The sequence below is a fragment of the Dipodomys ordii genome, unplaced genomic scaffold (genome assembly GCF_000151885.1).
Source record: "Dipodomys ordii isolate 6190 unplaced genomic scaffold, Dord_2.0 Scaffold42, whole genome shotgun sequence".
Taxonomy (NCBI): domain Eukaryota; kingdom Metazoa; phylum Chordata; class Mammalia; order Rodentia; family Heteromyidae; genus Dipodomys; species Dipodomys ordii.
Window position 1 is genome coordinate 7,128,131 of NW_012267258.1, and position 23,580 is coordinate 7,151,710.

At 40.5% G+C, this 23,580-nt stretch overlaps 1 protein-coding gene across 1 annotated transcript in view; it reads left to right on the top strand.

The window, feature by feature from the left end:
• Positions 1-23,580, top strand: part of Adamts20 (ADAM metallopeptidase with thrombospondin type 1 motif, 20) — a 108,433-nt gene that overhangs the window by 51,814 nt on the left and 33,039 nt on the right. Inside the window, exons 16-27 of the mRNA XM_013018720.1 lie at positions 1,880-1,975; positions 3,088-3,254; positions 3,907-4,036; positions 4,879-5,005; positions 6,209-6,419; positions 6,926-7,090; positions 8,510-8,623; positions 10,208-10,315; positions 11,923-12,087; positions 12,208-12,462; positions 13,788-13,949; positions 15,140-15,316. Coding sequence (XP_012874174.1) covers positions 1,880-1,975; positions 3,088-3,254; positions 3,907-4,036; positions 4,879-5,005; positions 6,209-6,419; positions 6,926-7,090; positions 8,510-8,623; positions 10,208-10,315; positions 11,923-12,087; positions 12,208-12,462; positions 13,788-13,949; positions 15,140-15,316 — 1,877 coding nt within the window. The remainder of the gene's footprint in view (positions 1-1,879; positions 1,976-3,087; positions 3,255-3,906; positions 4,037-4,878; positions 5,006-6,208; positions 6,420-6,925; positions 7,091-8,509; positions 8,624-10,207; positions 10,316-11,922; positions 12,088-12,207; positions 12,463-13,787; positions 13,950-15,139; positions 15,317-23,580) is intronic.

The following is a 23,580-nucleotide window of genomic DNA, read 5'->3' on the forward strand; positions in this document are numbered from 1 at the left end:
GTCACTAGCATCTGATCTGGCTGTATTTTTATTGTTATTCAATATTGTTAGGAGAGCATCTAAGGTATTTTTTATTCAAAAATTTCCTGGGAAAACTTTTTTCTTTTTATAATAATAAGTGGAAGGTCTTTAAAACTTCTCTTTTCAAAAAAAAGTGTTTTCCAGGTTTTCTACATTAAATCATGTTCACGTATATTCAGACATGTTGAGTTATTGTTAGTTAGCTAACGAGGTATAAAATAAGCTACAATAAATTTATTTATTTATTCATTTATTTATTGCTGGTCCTGTGGCTTGAACTCATGGTCTGGGCACTGTCCCTGAGCTTTTTACTCAAGGCTAGCTCTCTACCATTTGAACCACCACAGTTCTACTTTCAGCTTTCTTTCCCTTTTTTGTAATTTATTGAGATAAGATCTCATGGACTTCCTTACCCAAGCTAGCTTTGAACCATGATCCTCTGATCTCAACCTCCTGAACAGCTAGAATTACAGGTGTGAGCCACTGGTGCCCAGCCCACAAATGCATATTTTTATGTATTTTATATTTGTATATATTTGCTGTGCTGGGTGTACTTACGGATTGTACTTCTAGATGATTAAACTATACTTTTTTGTAATTACTGCTTCACATTATTTTGTGAATACTTTGCACATCTGATATCTTATATCCTATAATCACTGGTTATAGGATGTGGTCTATATTTATTGGAAAGTATTCTTTTCTGGGACAAGGTTAATGTGATTAACCTTGAAAAATCTGCACTGTGAATTGATAAATCTGTAAGTGAAAAGGAAGGAAGAAAGGAGGGAAGGAAGGAAAAGATGAGAACATTTGTTTCATTTCTGCCCCCTGGTGGTCACCTTTATTAATCACTTTGTGCAATCTGTTAGGCTTGCATTTTTTGCAGAAGTGTGACAGCAAAGGCCATAGTAAATGGGAATATTTCATCTTGGAGAATTAAAACTAGTCTTGGAGACTGGTAACTTAAGCAAAATGATCAAACTCATTGCCTGACAGCTAGATGCATTACCTTGAAAGACATGGAAGGCTGCTCCAAAACCATTCAAGGTCATCTGACATCATGATCATAATCTAGGCTTCCATGAAATGTCTACTTCCTTGCAAAGAGATTGAGATGTTTCCATCTGCCTGGATTTTTATGTGAATATTGATACTGGCCCTTGTTCAAAGCTGAGTGAAGCAGCCTCAGGAATGGACGGTTTGTCCAGGGAAGGTGATGAATGGGCCGGGGCAAAGTCTGATACATGAATGAACACTTGGCTCCCAGCAAGGCCTGCATCTTGGTCATCCTCACTCATGAATCACACCCATTGTGCCTCCTTTATTTTGCTGGTTATTCATACTTTACTTCCTGTCTTGAGAGAGATTTGAATGTACCCACTGTCACAATACCATCAAGAAATGTCTATGGCTGGGGACCAGTAGCTCATGCCTGGCATCCTAGCTACTCAGGAAGTTGCGATCTGAGGATTGTGGTTCAAAACCAGCTTTGTCAGGAAGAATCTATAACACTTTTATCTCTAGTTAACCAGACAAAAGTCAAAGTGGAGATGTGGGCTCAGGTAGCATGGCTGTAGCCTTGAGCATAAAAACTAAGGAACAGCCCTGAGTACCAAAATAAAAAAAAAAGAATTACAATCTTTATTTGTAGACTAGTGGCTAGTTTTTCTTAGTCTGCTGTCATTTGTTGAGGGACTAATAGAAAGGAAACCACCATTCCGCCATGGTTTCCTTTAGAAAGGTAAAATGGAATTAAGTCTGATGGTGCCATTCATATTTCGCAGTGATTCAGCAGTGATCACCCCTTTGACATGTGCGTTCTGTGAAATCTAACACATCTCTAATTCTATTGCAGGTTATAATGTTGTTGTCAAGATTCCCATAGGAGCAACAAACATTAAAATTCTCCAGTACAGCTATTCTGGAAGATCAGAAGATGACAACTACCTTGGTAAACATTTTTAGTAAGAAGCCACCAATGTATGAAGTGTGTGCAAGTTCATAGAGGTCTGTGGTGGATGGACATTCTTGAAAGCTTCCAGAGTCCCTGGAACAATCATGCTAGCTAAGGTCACCTGACTGTTATGCAAAACACATCAATAGCAGACCACTTGTGGGGTTCACAACTGTCATTCTAGCTACTTAGGAGACTGAGATCTGAGGATCGAGTTGGAAGCCAGCCCGAGCAGGAAAGTTAATGGGACTCTTCTCTCTGATAAACTACCCACAAAAAAGCTGGAAGTGGAGCTGTGGTTCAATGGTAGAATGCTAGGATTGAGTAAAAGAACTAAAAGACAGGCCCTAAGTTCAAGCCCCAGGACACACACTAGCTTTTGCGCTCTCTCTCTCTGTCTTTCTCTCTCTCTCTCTCTCTCTCTCTCTCTCACACACACACACACACACACACACACATGCCTGACCATTTATATAGAGTGGTATAATCATTTCATAGTCGTTTCGAATACTGACCCTGACATTGATGTGTATTATCTCTCTGCTGGGACTGTGATTTCTCTCTGAATTGCTACTTACTGTCAGCCTCTTATGAAGCACCTGCTTTTTGGGACAGATATGCAGTTTGGATAGGGGAGTATAGGGTGAGATATTGTCATACCGTGGGCTGATGTGGTCAAGTTTCCCCACTTACAGATTTGATACTACAGGAGAAGTGAAATCAATTCAGCTCCCTGAGTATTAACTCACATTCCTTAAGTCCTGAATTTAAAAAGTTAATGTAGTATCGGGTATCCAGGGCCCAGGTTTGTAATCCCAGCTACTTGGGAGGCTTAGATCTGGAGGATGAGGGTTCGAGGCTAGCTAGAGGAAGAAAAGATTATGAGACTTCATCTCCAATTCAGCAACAAAAAGCTGAGCTGATTACACGGCTTAAGTAGCAAGTGTCAGCTGAGCAAGCTGAGCCAGGGGCAAGGTCCTGAGTTCAAATCCCACTACCACCAGACACCTCACCCCTCAAAAATAAAAAAAAGCTAGAAAAGTATTTTCGGTACTGTTGCCTGTTGTCTGGCTTTGCAATTTCATGAACCATGTATTCTTCTTTTCTAGCCTTATCTGACTCTCAAGGGAATTTCCTGTTGAATGGAAATTTTGTTGTAAGCATGTCAAAGAAAGAAATCAACATACAAGGGGCTATTTTTGAGTACAGCGGGTCAAACCACTCAGTCGAGAGAATTAATAGCACTGACCGACTGGAGGAGGAACTTGTGCTGCAGGTAAAAGGATTTTCAGTACTAATAAGACTTAGCTTTAGTAAGTCGTGATAGGGCTGGAAATGTGGCTTAGTGGTAGAGTGTTTGCCTAGCATGGATGAAGCCCTGGGTTTGATTCCTCTGTACCACATACACAGAAAAGGCTGGATGTGGCACTGTGGCTCAAGTGGTAGAGTGCTAGCCTTGAGCAAAAGAAGCTCAGGAACAGTGCCCAGGCCCTGAATTCAAGCCTGGAGACTGATACCATGAAAGAAAAAAAGAAAGAGAATAATAATACAAAAAAAAAAAAAAAAGGTAGTGATAAAACTTGGACTTCATAAAGCTTAGCTTTAACCTTAATAGAAGAACTAAACTGGTTGCATGGTTAATATTTATCGTTAAATATAAAAATGATACATTAAGGAAATATTTAGCGCTAGAGGCTCATATCTGCAATCCTAAGGGAAGATCCTAGTTCAAAAGCCAACCCTGGGCAGAAAAATTCCAAGAGACTCCATCTCTAATTAACTAGCAAAATGCAGGGCTAGAGGTATGGCTCAGATGGTAGAGCACCTGCTGAGAAATGCAAGGTAAGTGCCAGAAAGAAAGAAAGCAAGAAAGCAAGAAAGAGTAGTTGAAAATGAATTGTATGTTACTTGTGCTCTTTTTTATTGAGGTGTTATGTGTTGGTGATTTATACAACCCGAATGTCCACTACTCCTTCAACATTCCTGTGGAAGAGAAGAGTGACTTGTTTAAGTGGAACCCACAAGGACCATGGGAAGACTGCAGCAAAATGTGTCAAGGTACCTGGGTAATAAACCTAGTAGCTCCAAGTTGGACAGCTTAGGCTAGAATCTTTTGGGTCCCTATGGAATCTCAATCTGCCTTTCTTTACCTCACCCCACCTCTTTTCTGACTGTGATAAAATATATTTGTGCCAGCCTAGGTAAGATTTTGTATCAAAGAACAAGCCAGGCATGGTGGTACCTACCTGTAATCCCAGCTCCATGGGAGGTGTAGATAGGAGGATGGCAGTCTGACGCTGACTCCAGGCAAAAATAAGACCGTTGCTGAAAAGTGAACTAAAGCAAAAAAGAGAGGAGGCTGTGGTTCAAGTGGTAGAGCACTAACCTAGTAAGTGCCAGGACCTGAGTTCAAATCCTAGCACCATTGCCCCAAAGAAAGGATATTTGTACAAATGGCATAACTAACTCAAAGGAACAGGGAAGAAAATGGCACCATTGGGAAATCTATGGGACAGACAAAAAAAAGAAAAACAGCCGGGCTCTGGTGGCTCATGCCTGTCATCCTAGCTACTCAAGAGGCTGAGATCTGAGGACCGTGGTTTGAAATCAGTCCAGACAGGAAAGTTCATGAGACTCTAATCTCCACTTAACCAAACTTCCAATTTTTTTTGTCTCTTCATTAATTAAACTCTTCAGTCATCCAAGATTCAGCTTCCTTCCTTATAAAAAAATGAATTCTTGAGTTGCATTCTAGCATCTCCACGAAGTGGTATTGCCAATTGTCTCTTTCCTAGGTGAATCCTTGTAGGCAGGTTATGGCAGATTTAAATAACAACGAGACACCCACTGGTGGCAATATTTCTTCCATCTTTGTAACTTTTTGGTTTGACTTTGCCAAGGTCTTCGTAGAAGGAAAGTTGTCTGCATCCGTCAGAGCGATCGCATGGTTGTGCCCGATCAGCGCTGCGACCACTTGCTGCTCCCTGAGTTCGTGACTGAAGAATGCAACACAGACTGTGAACTGAGGTAAAGGAGCAATGATGCGTGGTGTGATTGTGTACAGTGCAGCTAAACTAATAAGTGAGATCAGATGTCAAATATTGAACACAGTGCCATACTTACTAGCACCCTGCCATGATAACATTTTATGCTCAATAATTAGTACTGAAGCCTAGGAACTCGTGTGTGTGTGTGTGTGTGTGTGTGTGTGTGTGTGTGTGTGTGTGTGTGTGTGAGTCAGTCTTATCTAAGGACCTAGGCACTGTCTCTGAGCTTTTGTGCTTCAGGCTAGCACGCTACTATTTGAGCCACAACGCCACTTCCAGCTTTTTGCTAGTTAATGGAGATAACATTCTCATAGACTTTCCTGCTGGGGGCTGGCTTCAAATCTCAATCCTCCAATCTCAGCTGAGTCACGTGAGCCTCTGTGTCTGGCCTCTGACCCATTTGGTCCCTTGGTTGTGTTTGGTTTGGTGACTGGTAATGACCAATGCTGAGGACAACCACCTGTCTTCCAAGGTTTTTCTTTTTTGTGCATTGGGCCTGGTGAACCATGATCCTTGGGTCTCAGCCTCCTGAGTAGTTGGGATTATAAGTGTGAGTCACTGGCACTGGGCCATAACTAAGATTTTATTTTGAAAAAAAAAATCTCTGAAAATCCCTTTCCCCTGGCCACACACACACACACACACACACACACACTCTCTCTCTCTCTCTCTCTCTCTCTCTCTCTCTGTCTCTGTCTCTCTCTGTCTCTGTCTGTCTGTCTCTTTCTCCTTCACCCCTCCCCAAAATACATGTGTATACCCTTGTAAGTCAATCTTTATGGACTTCCTTTTTCTCTACATTTTGTATTATTTTTAATTTTTAAGTAGTTGTAGACAGGGCCATCAGTTCCACGTCTGTTCATGAGTGCATATTGGTCCCTGTCACCCCTCCCATCCTTCTCCTCCATTGCTCCCATTTTCACACGTGCGCATTGAGTATTCTGACTGCATTTGGCCATCCTTCCTCTCTCCATTTGTATGGACCTTATTTTTATGTGTATACACTTAAAATTTAAGCGAGAGTACATCCTAATTCAGGGGCTCATGGAATACGTTCAGGTGGCTCCTGCAGTCATTCTTAGGGCTTGGTTGAATTGAGTCGCGTGCATGAGTCTCTGAGTCTGCTTTTAGGCTGGAGTAGCTCAGCCTAGCCCCTTAGGCATCCTGTCATCTCTCTTCCCAGGTGGCATATTGTGGGCAGAAGCCACTGCTCATCTGCCTGCGGTCCTGGCTCTCGGTCCTTGGACATCCGCTGCATGAAGTACTCCATCCACAAAGGACAGACGGCCCCTGTGGATGACCAGCACTGCAGAGACCAGCTGAAACCTCCTCTCCGTGAGCCGTGTCGGGGCGACTGCGGTGTGATAAGGTGGCATTATTCAGAATGGTCCCAGGTACAGTACTGAATGTGGCTCAAGAGAAATCACCGCAATCTGGTGTGGCTCATGTCGAGAATCCCAGATACTCAGGAGACTGAGATGTGAGGATCGCCGTTCACAGCCAACCTGGGCAGGAAAGTCCATGAGACTCTTATCTCCAACAAACCATCCATAAGCCAGAATTGGAGCTGTGGCACAAGTGGTAGAGCAAGCCTTGAGATTAAAAGCTCAAGGATAGTGCCCAGGCCCTGAGTTCAAGTCCCAGTACCAGTATCAAGAAGAAAAGGCATCCAAGTCCAGAGTTCAAGCCCCACAACCAAAAGAAGAAAAAAAGAGAGACACACACACACAGAGACAGAGACAGACCCACAGAGAGACATAGAGAGACACAGAGAGGGAAAGAAGGAAAGTTGTTCCTTCTTAAATTCTAATGAACTATTGATGGTTCTATTCAACATTTGATTTTTTTTGTTTCTGTTTCCAAAAGTTCACTGCTTTATTTCTCCTTCGTCTTCAATCAGTGTTCTCGAAGCTGTGGAGGAGGGCAGAGGACCCGAGACGCTTACTGTGTCAATAACTTTGGCCGCCATCTTGCTGAGAAAGAATGTCAGCAGCTTGCCCGGGTGACGGTGGAACGCTGCAATGAGGTTTCCTGCCCCGGATGGGCAACGAGTGAGTGGAGTGAGGTAACAGTACACCAAGGAGCCTGAGAACGGTTATCACGTGGTGTGAAGGAAACTTGGCCGTGCGTGTGTGTGTGTGTGTGTGTGGTTGCCAGTCTTGGGGCTTGAACTCCGAGCCTCAAACTCTCACTTGACCTCTGCTATAGGCTAGCACTCTATTACTTGAGCCACACCTGGGCTTCTTGCTGGTTCATTGGAGAGAAGAAGCTCTTGGATTTATCTGCCCAGGCTGGCTTTAAACTGTGATCTTCAGATCTCAGCCTCCTGAGTTGCTAGGATGACAGGTGTGAGCCACTGGGGCCTGGCTTTGTGTTGATTTCTGTGTACCTTTATTGCTTAGGACCTTTATTGTGTTTAGAGTGGTGTCCATTGGTTAGAAGTTTTGCCAGCCAGGCTCAGTGCAAGGTGAATGAGGGTCAGGTTGGATCAGGTGCCAAGCTGTCTACCAGTCAGAGCTTGCCCGAGTCTCAGGAAATCTTCTCTCATTTCTTTAATAACTATATGCACCTGGTTATTTGTTCTCTTGAAATGTACATGTGTATGTGAGTCAGAGCTAGGGCTTGAACTTATGGCCTGGGTGCTGTCCCTTAGCCTTTTTGCCCAAGGATGGGGCTCTATCACTTGAGCTGCAGCTCCACTTTTCCAGTTTGGGGTAGTTAATTGGAGATTAAGAGTTTCATGGACTTTCTTGCCTGGACTGACTTCAAACCCTGATCTTCAGATTTCCGCCTCCTGAATAGCTAGGATTACAGGACAGGAGAGGAGCTCATCTGAAATTTACTTAAAATATTAAATTAGATATCAAATAGATTTGAACAGTATTTTGTCTCCCTAAGTTATATTGAGCATGTCTCTACAATTTCAAGCCTCTCTTTATATTTATGTGATAACTTAAGAAAATCTATGAACACATTTTTGTTAACTTCCATGTGTATACAATATCGATTTAACAACTTTGAATACATAAGCATATTGATTTAATTTTCTAATTTTAAGTCTTGAACCTTGTACAGAGGGTTCATACAAGCTGGATGTGGTATCTCACATCTATGTATGGAAGAATACTTAGGAGGCAAAAATTGAGAGACATAAACTTGGCAAGACCTCTCACCTCAACCAATAGAAAGCTGGCTGGGTGTGGTGGTACATGACTTATTTCAGTCACGCAGCAAGCATAAATAGACCCCATTCAAAAGACATCTAAAGCAAAGAGGGCTGGAAATTTGGTTCAGTGGCAGAGTGCCTGCCAAGCAAGCACAAGTCTCCTAAGTTCAAACCTCCGTGGTGTCCCCGCTAAATTCAAAAGAGCTAATAAAATGACCCCCTGAAAATATATGATTAGTTCTGCACCCACTAAGGAAATGGGCATTCATTGGCGCTTTGAAACACAATGGTTTGATGTCTCCTCATTTTCCCTTTCAGTGCACAGCCACATGTGGACATGGCTATCAGATTCGGGCTGTTAAATGTGTTGGTGGACCATTGGAGTTGGATGGTAGAGAGTGCCCTGCTGCCAGCCGCCCCACTGACAAGCAGGTAAGGGAACTGTTTTTATTTTTGTCTTTGGTGCCAGTCCTGGAGCTTGAACTCAGGGCCTGGGCGCTGTCCCTGAACCTCTTTGGCTCAAGGCTAATGCTCTTCCATTTGAGCCACACCTCTACTTGTGGTTTTTGGGGGGTAGTTAATTGGAGATAAGAGTTTCATGGACTTTCCTGCCCAGATGGGCTTTGAACCATGATCCTCAGACCTCAGCTTCCTGAGTGGCTAGGATTACAGGCATGACCCCATAATCTTGTGCCCAGCAAGAAATCTTTTCTGTAGGTTATAAACAAAGGTATTTATGTAACTGGTGAATTATTGATGTGTTCAAGTTCTTTTCTTTCTCTCTCTCTCTCTCTCTTTTTTTTTGGTTGTGGTGCTTGAACTCTCTGCCTGGGCGCTGTCCCTCAGCTCTTCAGCTCAAGGCTAGTGCTTACTACTTGAGTCACAGCATCACTTCCGGTTTTCTGGTGGTTAATTGGAGATAAAAGTCTCACAGACTTTCCTGCCTAGGCTGGCTTTGAACCTCGATCCTTACATTTTAGTCTCTTGAGTAGCTAGGATGACAGGTGTGAGCCCCCGGCACTTAGCTCAAGTTATTTTCTCTCTATTTTTTTCTACTTAAATTTATGTCTTACAAATGTATGTGGAAGAATTTCTCTCTCTTGATTTTGACAGTTTTATAACTTTCTTAGTGTGTGTGTGTGTGTGTGTGTGTGTGTGTGTGTGTGTGTACGTATGTGTATGTGTTGGAATTGAGTTCTTCCTTGTATTTATTGCTCAAGGATGCTGGTTGCTACTTGAGCCACAGCTTCACTTCTGGCATTTTGCTGGTTCATTGGAGATAAGAGTTTCTCAAATATATCTGCCTGAGTTGGCTTCAAACCTTGATTATGAGATCTCAGCCTCCTGAGATGCTAGGATTATGGGCATGAGCTACCAGAACCTGGCCAGTTTTATAGCTTTATTCTGAAACCATTATCTCCTATTGGTTACTCATTTAACTTCTTTAGTATCATTCTTTAGACTGTTTGACATGTATGTGTTTGAAATGTGCTGTGCTTTTCCAGGTAGAGTTCTGTATGCCTTCAGGATAGCATCTTTGAAGGATTTTACCTTAATGGTGACAAAGAATGATCCAAATATTAAGACTGAGAATCTTACTATACAGGTCTACAATCTGAGAGTACTTTGTGCTTTTATTCTTTTTGGCTGGTACTTGGGCTTGAACTCAGGACCTCACAATTTTATCCAGCTTGCTTGCTGTCAGCCAGCACCCTTACCACCTGAGCCATGCCTCTAGACCAGGTTTTTGCTTATTCATTGGCAATGAGTTTTGTGGACTTTTCTGTCTAAGGGATCTCAGCCTAGTGAGTAAGTAGGATTACAGGGGTGAGCTACCAGTGCCCAGCTTACTTGGTGCATTTGAAAATAAGGACCTTCAAAAATCATCTGGTTATAGTATAGCATGCAGTGGTGTTGGATCAGGTATGTAAGAAAGGAAAGAAGAATCAGACTTAACACAAATCAGAGTGAGTCAATGAATGGCCTTTGATCAAGTCTGCTTCTCTTTGTGAACAGGACTGTATGCTTCCATCTTGCCCAGTTCTCCCCAAAGCTGCGGCCACTTCGTTACCAGCTACTCTCCTGAGGAAGGGAGCGCAATGGCGGCACGGCTCCTGGACAGCAGTGAGTGAATTGATTTACTAGATCGCAGCACACGGGGTTGGTGCAGATTTGCTGAGTTAGTGTTGGTGTTGTTCATTCCTGGGGATTTTGATGGTAAGGAAGAAGCCCAGGGCTTAGAATCAAGTCACTTAATAGCTAAGACATGGTGCTGGCTTACCATGGCCCCTGTCTCGGAGCAGGAAATTTGAAGTCTTCAGGGGCTATTTTTCTAATCTACAAAATGAGGATAATAATTATCCTTATGTCCCCGGCTGTTATGAGAAGCAGATGTGGTCATCAGGCATTTATCAACCTTCGTTTAATCTGCAAGCATTTTTGTGTGCCTTTTCTGAACACTTTAATGTATCTGGACTATGTAATTTGCTTTCATCTTGTATTTTAATTATGGGATCCTGTATACTCTTATTACTTATGCCTTTCAAGATTAATTTTTTTGAAAGGGATGGGGTGGTGTCAAGGGGAGGGTGAATGAATGAGAGAGTAGAAGTGAGGAGAATGCAGCCGAGATTTCAAAATTTAAGAAGAGGGAGGGAAGGAGGGGGGTTGGGGAGGGAGGGGTGACCTTGGTTGAAATGTGCCATATTCACAACCTGCTTTGTTAAGTGGCAACTCCTTTGTACAACTACCTAAACTCCTTTGTACAACTACTTAAAAAGGTTAAATTTCTGAGAGGATGAGTAAGATTGGGACAGATGGAGCAGCGAACAATGTAAGTGGTGAAGTCAGTCAAGATGCGTTATACTTATAAACTATTTAAAGATATAAAATAAACCTTATATTGTTTATATTTTTCATGAGATCTTAAGATTCCTTTATGTGGAATCTTTTGGTGTCTTCAATTCTGCCGTATTATTTCTTTCTTTTTTTTTTTTTTTTTGGGTCCAGTTGTGGGGCCTGAACTCTGGGCCTGGGCGCTGTCCCTCAGCTCTTCAGCTCAAGGCTAGCATTCTACCACTTGAGCCACAGCACCACTTCCGGCTTTTTTCTTTTTGCTTATGTGGTCCTGAGGAATCGAACCCAGGGCCTCATGCATGCAAGGCAAGCGCTCTACCACTGAGCCACCTTCCCAGCCCTCTGCCATATTATTTCAAATCATTATATTCACTTAATGATCATATCTAATTTGTGAAATCTTTTTATTTTTATTTATTTATTTAGTGCCAATACTGCGGTTTGAACTCACAGCCTGGGTGCTGTCCCTGAGCTTTTTTTTTATTACTCAAGGCCAGTGCTCCATCATTGGAGCCACACCCCCACTTCTGGTTTCTTTGTTTGTTTGTTTGTTTTTGCTGATTAATTGGAGTTAAGAATCTCATGGACTTCCCTGCGCAGGACAGGCTTCAAACCTCAATTCTCAGATCTCAGTCTCCTGAGTGGCTTGGATGACTGGTGTGAGCCACCGGTGGTGCCTAGCTTGGTGTGTGAAAGCTGTGATTTAAGCTGTGAAATTCTGCTGTCCCATCTTAGAGACGATGCCCCGTGATACTCTATACAGTTGATGTTTTCTCAGGAAGTGAGATGGTTTGGAGACAGAGCAACAGCTCTCGGTGAGCCAGTGGGTTAGAGCCATCATAGCATGCCTCGATACTATTGTCTTCTTCTCTTAGTGTTCTGTGTCTTGTGGGAGAGGGAAGCGGGCCCGCTATGTAAGCTGTCGTGATGCTAAAGACGAGAGAGCAGAGGAATCTGCCTGCGCCCACCTGCCCCGGCCTGCAGAGATTGAGGTCTGCTTCAGCCCCTGTGGAGAATGGCGGGCAGGCATCTGGTCTCCTGTGAGTATTCTGTGGAGGAAATAGGAAGGGAGTATCTTCCCAGAGACCATTGCATAGTTGAGACAAAATGTGGGAAGCCTAGAGACCCAGGTTGTAAACGTTGGCTCCATTTCTGACTAGTGTTCAGCTTCCTGCGGCCAAGGAAAAGCAACTCGACAGGTTGTATGTGTCAACTCTCACCAAGCCATTGATGAGAACTACTGTGACCCTGAAACCCGTCCGGCCACCCAGCAAGCGTGCGTCCTGGCTGTCTGTCCACCCGTCCAGAGCCATTTCCAAGGCAGGAATTTCCCATTCAGTCACAAACCGGAAGTGGACAAACATCCTCCTTCATCCATCAGAGGAAACCAGTGGAGAACAGGACCCTGGGGATCTGTAAGCACTCTTTATTATTGTGTTAACTCTGTCAGTGTGTTAGATGCTAGCCCTTTAACTGAGATACATATGTACATGTGTGTGTATATATATAGATATATCTATATATATCATGACACCAAATGCTTTTAATGCTCAGCTTATCTGATAATCGATAGTTCACAATCTTGAAAGAATTAAGCATCTTTTTGATGCAGGTTACAAGTCTCCAGAGTTCTTATTGAATTATGTAGTGATGTGATGTTATGACTATAGAGGAATGCGCTCAAAAACAATCTGGTTATAGCTCGTTATCATGAAAGCAAAAGGAAAAAAAATACTCTAAGGCTGTGACCTCAGATGTGTGCAAACAAAACGAAATTACCATAAGATTAAAAAAAAATAAGGGGGCTGGGAAGGTGGCTCAGTGGTAGAGTGCTTGCCTTGCATGCCTGAGGCCCTGGGTTTGATTCCTCAGCACCACATAAGCAAGAAGAAAAAAGCCAGAAGTGGTGCTGTGGCTCAAGTTGTAGAGTGCTAGCCTTGAGCTGAGAGGGACAGTGCCCAGGCCCAGAGTTCAGGCCCCACGACTGGACCCCCCCCAAAAAAATAAGAGCTGGTGTGGAAAACCATAGTACTATAATCCTATGAATTGTAATTGTAGTTCTTATTTTACCTGACATTACTCATTCAAAGCAAAATATCCAGATAAAAACGTTAGTTCCTGTTTATATAACAGGAAAATTCAAAAGATCTAACGTTTTCACCAATAAAGTCTAATGAAGCCCAAAGCCCTAAGATTCTAAAGTGTTTTGCTTTTTGCAAAAAATAGAATTTTATAGTTATTATTAAGGTATTGTGCAGAGGGTTTATTATTTCTTAAGTCAATTAATGAGTACATTTCTCTTTGGACAATGTCACCCCATTCTTTGCTTTTTTTGTTTTGTTTTGTTTTGTCTCTTTTGTGGAGCTTGAACTCAGATATAGGCATTGTTCTTTATCATTTTTACTCATGGTTGGCACTCTACCACCTGAACCACAGCTCCACTGCTAGCTTTTTGGTGGTTAATTGGAAATAAGAATCTTATGGACTTTACTGCCCTCTGAGACGGTTTTTAACCGTGATCCTCAGATCTCAGCTTCCTGAGGAGTTAGGATTAAAGACATGAGTCACCTGCCTCCTGGCCTTCAAAGGACTCTGACAAGCTTTCTTGGTTCACCGTGGGATCCCAAGGAGGGAGATTTTAATGTTGAGTTTGCTTTCAGTTAAGTCAGAAGCAGATTCCATGTACAGTAAGGTTCTGTGCATCAGTGTCTATGTGCTCTTCTCTGCTTGGTCCTGCCAGTGCTCCAGCAGCTGTGCTGGGGGTATCCAGCAGAGGGCGGTGGTCTGCCAGGATGAAAACGGACAAAGTGCCAGCTACTGTGACCCGGCTTCCAGGCCTCCAGAGTCCCAGCACTGCGAGTCAGGACCCTGTCCACGCTGGAACTATGGAAACTGGGGAGAGGTAAGCTGAGGAATTCACACCCTACAATTGTAGAGGTTATTCTATACCATTAGCTTTGGCATGATCTTACATTACCACGCCTATATTGAAGATTCTATTGCTTCAATGATTAAAATTGTTCTGGGGAGGTGGGGACGTGTGTGTGTGTGTGTGTGTGTGTGTGTGTGTGTGTGTGTGCTTGTCCTGGGGCTTGAACTCAAGACCTGGGTGCTGTCCCAGAGTTGTGGTTGTTTGCTCAAGGAAAATACTCTACCATTTGGGCCACAGCTCCACTTCTGGCTTTGTACTGGCTCCTTGGAGATAAGACTCTCAGATTTGTCCACTATCGCTGGCTTTGAACCTTGATTCTCAGATCTTAGCCTCCTGAGTTCTAGGATGATAAGCTAGATACCCCAACCCCCAACTCCCACCTCTATTCTAGATGAGAAAGAGTTTGAAATACAGATGCCTGTTAGTTTTGCCTGAATAAATTAAATCCATCTAATTTAAGTAGCCAAATGTTTACACTTAATGAGTTTTAACCGATAGTTTTTCTTCATAGAGAATTTAAGAATCTTTTTTTTTTTAAGGTTACACCTGTTTGGCAGATGGTAATAAACATCAAATACAGTTTTTAGAAGTAGATTTTAACAATTTTCCAAAATTAATTTTATTCTTTCTACAATGTTACATGCATTCATGTTGAAAATTCAAATCATATGAAAAACATAAATACAGCATTTTTGCATGTTGACATATTGCCTGCTGATAGTTTGTTGCATGAGAGTTACAGAAACACACACGCAGAATGCAAGACACATATCCACACAGAAATGTGCATACATACACATGGAATGCCTGTACACACATGTATTTGCCATCAGCTATTTCCCTATAATGTATGCTGAACATCCTTCCATGTTTATAAAGTTTGATCTACCTTTATTAGTTTTGATGGTTCCTGAATAGTCCATGGATTAGATAGCATACATTGTATCTGCTAACATTATCATCAACACCTTCCTCAAATATTGTATCATCCTAATTCCCAACATTGGGTCCGATTTTTTTCATGATCAAATTAAAACATTGACTTCCATTTTTAATACAGGAAGAAATATGGGCTATTAAAAAGGAAAACTAAGCTTTACGATCCACTGCTCCTAGTTCTGTTCAAACATGGATTTGGATGTTCCTGTTCTTCTTTTCAGTGTTCACAAACATGTGGGGGTGGGATCAGATCAAGATTCGTCATCTGTCAATTTCCTGATGGCCAAGTGTTACCAGAGCACAACTGTGAACTCCAAAACAAGCCTCCCAGCGTGGCACAGTGTCATACCCATGCCTGCCCAGAGGGGGCAGCATGGAATCGGGGACCATGGGAGATGGTATGAAAACATTCTTAATCTTTTCTATTTTGCTTTAAAAAAAATCATACTCCTTTCATTTTCACTTCTTCTCTTCATAACTCACGAAACCCACACACTCTACATCTCCTCCGATTTAAAAAAAACAACAAACTAACAGAGCCCTGTGGCCTTATCTAATGTTATTAAATTTTAGTGTGACGAAGAATCTACTCAATCCCAAGTACTGTAATATATATAAAGTCTTTTATATGTATTTATTTTTCATTTGTGAACTTCAAACAATAGTGCTGTTTGACTGGACATGTTTTCCTTGTTACATCTTTGGCTTGCCTTCTAATAACCAGACATGTGTTCCTATTGATATAATATTAACATCTCACGTGTAACAATGGGGCATGAAGTCTGTGTTTTGCCTCTGTCTGTTAATGTTTTGTAACCGATGCAAAAACCAAATAACCTTGTGCTAAGACTTGCTTTTATTTGGAGGAAACTTACCTTGTTTAGCAATGTGAAAATAGTTATATTGAAGAAATGAGAGAGAGATTTACACACATAAATTGTTTACACTTTGTGACATACATCTTGGAGAAGTATGATGTATATAATAATTTATATGAATATTCATATTTTTCCACTGTGTGGAGTTCCTGTGATTTAGGGATATTTCAGTTTTCTACTCAGCTAATTTCTTGGAGCCATAAACAAAAGTTATAAGTATTGTTCATGAATGGTTCATTATTTTCTTTGGTATACTTCAAATATGCAGGTTTTGAAGAATAATTAATACATAAATATAGGAAATTAGTATTTTGATTACTTTTTTTCCTTTTGATTATTTTTTTATTTTAACAGCATGAGCAACCAAGAACCTCTTGGTGAAAAACTGATTAAACTCTAAAGTTAAGCCATTTATATTTTGGAAAAATTTCAGTATTTGTTGTGTGTGTGTGTTGTGTGTGTGTGTGTGTGTGTGTGTGTGTGTATACTGGTTTTAGGACTTGAACTCAGAGCCAGTGAGCTTTTTCACTCAAGGCTGGCAATCTACCACTTGAGCCACACCTCCACTTCCAGCTTTTTGCTGGTTAACTGGAGATAAGACACATTAAGTCACCAATAAAGCCTCACAGATTTTTCTGCCTGGGCTGGCTTTGAACTGATTCTTTAGATGTCAGCCTCCTGAGTGGCTAGGATTACAGATGTGAGCCACCAGCACCTGGCCTTTAGTGTTATATCCAGACCTTGTTGTCTGTACTCATGGTTCTCAAGGCAAACCTCTTCTGTGAACTCTGTACTCCTATTTGAGCCAGGCTTTATTTAGAATAGGAGTGAAGTTCTCATTCAGGCTGGAATTATCTTTGTATTCAAAGTGTGCTTGTGGATATGAGACAATAAAGTATTTTAAATTTATTAGGGATTGTTTAAAGTAAAATTATTGTTTCAGAGGATCATACTTTTATGGGAACTAATAAAAGCCTAAATTCTGCCCTCGCCTAATTATTTTAAAAACATTTTCTGCCCAGCTATGACATCTTAGGCAGTGTGCTATAGAGCTGAAGAAATATTTTTTTTTACCTTTAGGGGATTCATTCCATGTAGATCAAATACAGGAACTTAACATGAAAGGTTACTATTTTCTGTTAGCCATCTTAGATTAGAAATCACTTGTCAACCTTATCTTGGTGACATATTTTATTTATTTATTTAATTTATTTGCTGTAGTTTGTAAACCTAGCTCTCAAGAAGAGCTTTTTGTTGCCCCTTTCCCCTTCTTCCCAGCAGTGAGAGAAACAGAATCCTAACCACCAATTCATTGTAGAATAAACTCTACTGGCGTTGGTTTCTGAGCACAAAGGTTATATTTTCTTATATTGTTTTGTGACTTGTGACTTCAATTCACAAGGTATTCAACATTTAACTTATGTCTTCTGCTTTGTGGTTGGTATGGGAGTAACTAGAAAGTGTTTTGGGTTTGTATTCTGTGTGTGTGTGTGTGTGTGTGTGTGTGTGTGTGTGTGCGCGCTGGCAGTAAGGCTTGAACTCAGGGCTTGGGCTTTGTCCCTTAGCTTTTTCCTGAAGGCTGGTGCTCTACCACTTGAGCCACATCTCCACTTCCAGTTTCTTGCTGGTTAATTGGAGATAAGAATCTCACAGACTTTTCTGCTTGTGCTAGCTTTGAACTGGGATCCTCATATCTCAGTTTTCTGAGTAGCTAGGATTACAGGCCTGAGCCATTGGCTCTCTCTTGCTGGGGTCAGCAAACTATAACCCTGGATCCAAATCCAGAACACTAAATGCTTAATGCTTCTGTCATTGTGTCTTCTTGAACACAGCAGCCTTACTTGATCATTTTCTCTGGGTGCTGGTTTTCACTTTGGCAGCAGAGTGTGTGACTTATAGGAGAGACCAGAAGACACACAAAGCCTGAAATCATTTACTGCTGAGTATCATCTTACAAATTTTTGTCAGTTCCCTAATCTATGAACAATATAATGCGTTTTAATGTACAACATAAAATCTTGCATAAAGATATTGACAATTTCTACTTATATTTTTGAGTCAGTTTTAGGTCGATGCTGTTGAGCTTTCAATTGATATTTTACATTTTAAGATTTATATCTATTATGGTATCATCTGATATTTATATATTGGATTGGAATATATCTAATTCTGTATTCCAATATATCTGAATTGTGCTGGAGATTTTTTGGGGGGGAGTGTTGTGTGTGTGTGTGTGTGTGTGTGTAAATGGTGGTGTAAGTGAAAAACTTGAATGTTTATTAAAGTGCTGGGCACAGCTAATGTTTTCAACTTCACACACACAAGATCAAGAAAATAACAATAAGTACAGATTACACAAATAGTAAGACAAAAGTATAGAATTCTTCAATGTCTGCTACTTGTCTATTTCCAAAAAAGTAGTCCATTGAATAATTCTGACTTTGCACTAGGAAAGAACTGTAATATTTTTCTTATTCTATTTTGATAAATTGATAATAATGAAGTTGTTCTTTAAATAACAATGTTTATATCAGAATTTTTACCAACTTATTTATTTACATTTTTATACGTGTAAAGTACATATATATATATATCACGAGAGTGTCTGGATTATTTTAATTATATGAAGAATATTTATTTGTCCAATCATCCTTTTATATTAAAAGGCTTTAAGGGATCTGAAGTTTTGTTATCAAAGCCAGTATCTTGTCTTGTCTCTTTCAGTGTTGCTACATTTTAGTCATATTTCAGAATACTCCTCATCAAATAATTAGATCAAAATATTCTTTCATGGATGACTTTAATTTCAACTGATCCTGTATATTAAGTTAGAAAGTGAATCGATTTATATCTGAGCATTTTTGAATGAGTGACATGAAATCTCTTTTCCTTTTAAGAGAAACATAAGAAGTTCAAAATCATTTCAAGTACCATTAGAAAAAAAGGCATAAATAACACTCCCTAAGAGAGGAGTCTCATTCTGTAATAACAAAGAAAGAAATCAACTACTTAAAAATAATAAGAATATTAATTATTTTTTAAAAATGTAACCTATATCTGTTAATTTAATGACTGCTTTATCTTTCTGTGATTGTTCAATGTGAAATGATTGTATTTTAACTCATGTTTATTAATGATGTGCTCTGGCTATGTGCTTTGCATAATATGTATGAATGTTCTATTTTGTTTCCTTGTATCCATACTTAAAATGTTTTAAGTCATCAAACAGATCTTGTATTGTAATGAATGCTTCCTTTCCATGGGTGCTATTTTGCTTAAATAACAAACCGTTAACTTCTCTTATTAAACATTTAACTATTGACTAGTGTGTGTTTTTGTATTTTTACTTCCACTGTGTAGAAGCTGCTACTCTTTTTCAGATAATATAAACACTAACCTTGGCTTGTGAAAGAGTTACTGTTCAGCTGTACATTTTTCTGAAGTGGCAGGAATGTTCATTTTTTTTAAATTATAAGCAAAAAACAATTGCACACCTATAATCCTAGATTCTCAGGAAGTTGAGATCTGAGGATCCTGGTTCAAAGCCAGACTGGGGTAGGAAAGTCTGTGAGACTCTTATCTCCAATTAACCAGCAAAAGCCAGAAGTGGAGCTGTGACTCAAGTGGTAGAGCATAAAAACCAACTGAGAACACAAGGCCCTGAATTCAAGCCCAGACACTGGCATATGAAAACAAATAATCAAGCCCCAAAAGAAACTGTCTTTTTTTTTGTTTTGACTTTGCCAAGTGGACTAAAAACATCTATAGGAACAAGTTATCTTCTCGAAATGGGGAAAGACACAAGGCAGCCTGGTAAATAGGCTGAAAATTAATTTGTAAAATAAAATTTAAAACAAATTTAACATAAATATAAATATTTTAAATACTGCAATAAAATCTTTTCATACATTGTGTTTATTACCATATTTTCCCTTTTTAAAAAGTTGGTTTCTCAGCTGGGCACTGGTGGCTCATGCTTGTAATCCTAGCTATGCAGGAGGTTGCAATCTTGAGAACTATGATTCGAGGCCAGCCCAGGCAGAAAAGTCCATGAGACTCTTATCTCCAACTAACCAGCAAAAAGCTGAAAGTAGAGGTGTAGCTCACCAACCTGAAGCCAAGCAATAGATAAAGCCCTGAGTTTAAAATCCAGTACTAGCATAAATTACAAACAAAGAAAGAGCATGAAACAACAAAAACAACAAAACATCCTGGCTTCCCATCAGTTTGTGTAAATCTTTGATCTTGTATGAAAGTACATTTATTGACTCTCCCCAAAGCCATGGATACATATTACCTATTCATATTGTGCCATATGCTAGCTACTAGAAAAAAAAAACCAGACAACAATCTTTGGGGACATTGAGTTCCAATATTAAAGAAAGACGATTGGACCCCAAGTGGGATTTCTATTTCATTTCAGGAACATTCACGTAATTTATAATATTGAAGAGCCATTCTCATTCTGGACTTGATCAGTTAAAATGATCCAAACATTAGTAAGGAATATTACGATTGAGAGTAGAATATTTCTGCGAGTGGGTCCTTCTAGAAAGTCTGAACTAGAAGTAGATATCCCATCATATCAAAAGCAGTGACCTACGTAGAAGAAGAGTTTAGCTTTTGCATGATTTCAGCAGCTTCCTTTTCTGTGTTGTCTTTTTGCCTCACCAAATAAAGAATGTGGACAGATTTGTAAGTTGCCCTAAGAACGGAAATAATGCCAAAGACAAAATTGAATCCTACAGGTTTAAAACAGATGACCAAGGCAAAATTGTGAGCAAATGTGGTTAAGTAATGGTTAGATCCTCAAATAAGAGAGCTTGTGTGTTATGATGTGAAGTGACAGCATTGGGCATAAAGTAATTTTAAAAAAGTCAACATAAATGGTGATTTGCCATATTATTCTTTAATTGCCACGGCAAAAAGAGCTGGTGGCAAGGCTCAGGTAGGTAGAACGTGGTCTACTAAGAGTGAGGTCTTGAGTTCAAATCACAGTGCCTCACTTCCCATTACATATGGCCATTTTGAAGAAGAGAAAAATCTCCAGTGGCTCAGTCTGTAATCCTATCTACTCAGGATGCTGAGATCTGAGGATCATGGCTTGAAGCCCATGCAGAAATCTCTGTGATAGTCTTATCTCCAATTAATCAATAAAACGCCAAAAGAGGAGGTGTGGCTCAAATGGTAGAGCATCAGCCTTGAGTGAAAAGCGTAAAAGCTAAGGGATAATACCCTGGCTCTGAGTTCTGCAAACAAAAACCTGACTTTAAACCATGACTCAATTTGGTAACATTGATAAAATACTTAAGATCTAGTGCTAGAAAAATAGCAAGATTTATCATTCAAGTTCTTACAAACGTATTATGCACTACCTGGGAACTTAACAGAAATGTTAGCCAAGAATTTTGCTTTTAAGTAGATTTATAAGGGTCTGAAAAGGAATACACACCAAGAACTCTCAGATGAGAAATAACTTCTCCCAATGCTTTGAAAAGGGAAAAGACAGAGTTCAGATGAAAGGAACACCTATCATTGCACAAATTAGTATCTATTTATCATGGGCAATGAGTCATTTGGAGAGTAAGGCTCACACCTGTAATCCTAGTTACTCAGGAGGCTGAGCTCGGAGGATCAAGGTTTAAAGCCAGCCTGAGCAGAAATGTCCAGGAGACTCTTAACTCCAGCTAACCAGCCAAAAGCTGAAAGTGGAGCTGTGGCTCAAGTGGTAGAGTGCTAGCCTTCAGTGGAAAAGCTAAGGGACAGCACCTAGGCCCTGAATTTTAACAAATAACCACATAACACTTCAGCAAAATAAACTTAACTCTGAAATTTGTTCCATTTTTCACTTTTTGTCATCTTTGTATTTTTCTGATACTGGGTGTTGTTAAATACTCCTAGATTGACTATAGTAGGCTTCATTCTTGTTCTTATAAACATTTTGTGCACTCAAACTGCCTCTGAAGTGCTTTCTAACATTTTGCTAATCTGACAATTTGGACCTTTGTCCTTAGAAATGATCATTTCATTTAACATAAGCCAATTAACTCTTAAGTATCACTTCATACAATTGAATGTACAGACAAAAACCAAGATATTGAACATTGTAAAAACTGTTTAAAATGTAAAGACATATGATTTTTTTTCTTGGCCTTGTCAGAGTTTTCTAAATAAAATTGGATTAGTTTAATCCTCTAACACCAGAATTGGCAGATTTTAAACCAAGGCCCAAGTTCATTGTTGCTTGTTTTGTAAATAAGGTTTTATTGGAACCCACTAGTACAAATAAAAGAGTATAGGAACTGAGTGCTTATGTTTCACACCTGTAATCCTAGCTCCACAGGAGGCTGAGATCTGAGGATCCTAGTTTGAAGCCAGCCTAGGCAAGAAAGTCCATGAGATTCTTTTTTGTTGGTAGTGGGGCTTGAACTCTGGGCCTGGGCGCTGTACCTCAGCTCTTCAGCTCGAGGTGAGAGCTCTATCACTTGAGTCACAGCACCACTTCTGGTTTTCTGGTGGTTCATTGGAGATAAGAGTCTCAAAGACTTTCCTGCCCAGGCTGAGTTTAAACCCTGATCCTCAGATCTTAGCCTCCTGAGTAGCTAGGATTATAGGCGTGAGCCACCAACGCCTGGCCCATAAGACTCTTAGTTCCAATGAGCCAACAAAAATGCTAGAAGCAGAGCTGTGGCTCCAATGGTAGAATGCTAGCCTTGAGCAACAAAGCCCTGGAATAGTGTCCAAGTCCTGCCCTCCCCAACCCGCCCCCCCCCCCCCCCCAAAAAAAAACAGAGCATAGGACTGGAAGTCAGCTTTGAATCTCAGCTTTCAGGAGCTGGGCAATCCCGGCCTAAGATGTTTAACCTTGCTGATTTTGTTTTCTTATTATAAGTGAGAAATAATTATAGTGTAAAGTAACAATGATAATACCTGTAATCAAGGATGGCTGTAATGTTAATAACGATAATATACAAATTAATCAAAAACAGTGCTTGGGACAATGCAAGTTCGTATTACATTTCCGTTGCAAAAACAATCTGCAACTGTTGATTTCCATCTATCTCTTCATTTATGGATGATACTGGGGCTTTAAACTTAAGCCTTTGGAGACTCTCAAAATTTACTAGCAGAAGACAAGGCTGCAGGTGTGGCCTAGCAGTTAGCGGGAAGGCAGGGGGCTGGAGTTCAAAGCCCAGTGCAACTACAAAACAAGCAAAATAAAAACCCCATCAATTATTGTTTTATAGCTCCTCTTTTATTACGACATTCAATATCCAAATGAAATCCTGAAGTCATTCCCAGACCTTCCTACTTCAGTTCCAGATCAGAAAAGAATCTGTTTTGAAATGATCAGAGCCATTCTTACCTAAGACCCTTTCTGATGGGCTGAGCACTGCCCAGGGAGCAACAGTTATACAAGGCCTCTATGTTGCCTTCCCCATTTCAATTGCATTATGAGAAACTTGTTTGCACATATGATGGTTCTTTTTGGGCTTTTTTGCGGGGGAAGAGTCAGTCATAGGGCTTGAACTCTGGGCCTGGGCGCTGTCCCTCAGCTCTTCAGCTCAAGGCGAGCACTCTACCTCTTGAGCCACAGCACCACTTCTGGTTTTCTGGTGGTTTATTGGAGATAAGAGTCTCACGGACTTTCCTGCCCAGCTGACTTTGAACCACGATCCTCAGATCTTAGCCTCCCGAGTAGCTAGGATTACAGGAGTGAGCCACCAGCACTCAACTTTGGGTTCTTTATTGAATGTAATGTTTTTACATTTGGTTATAACATT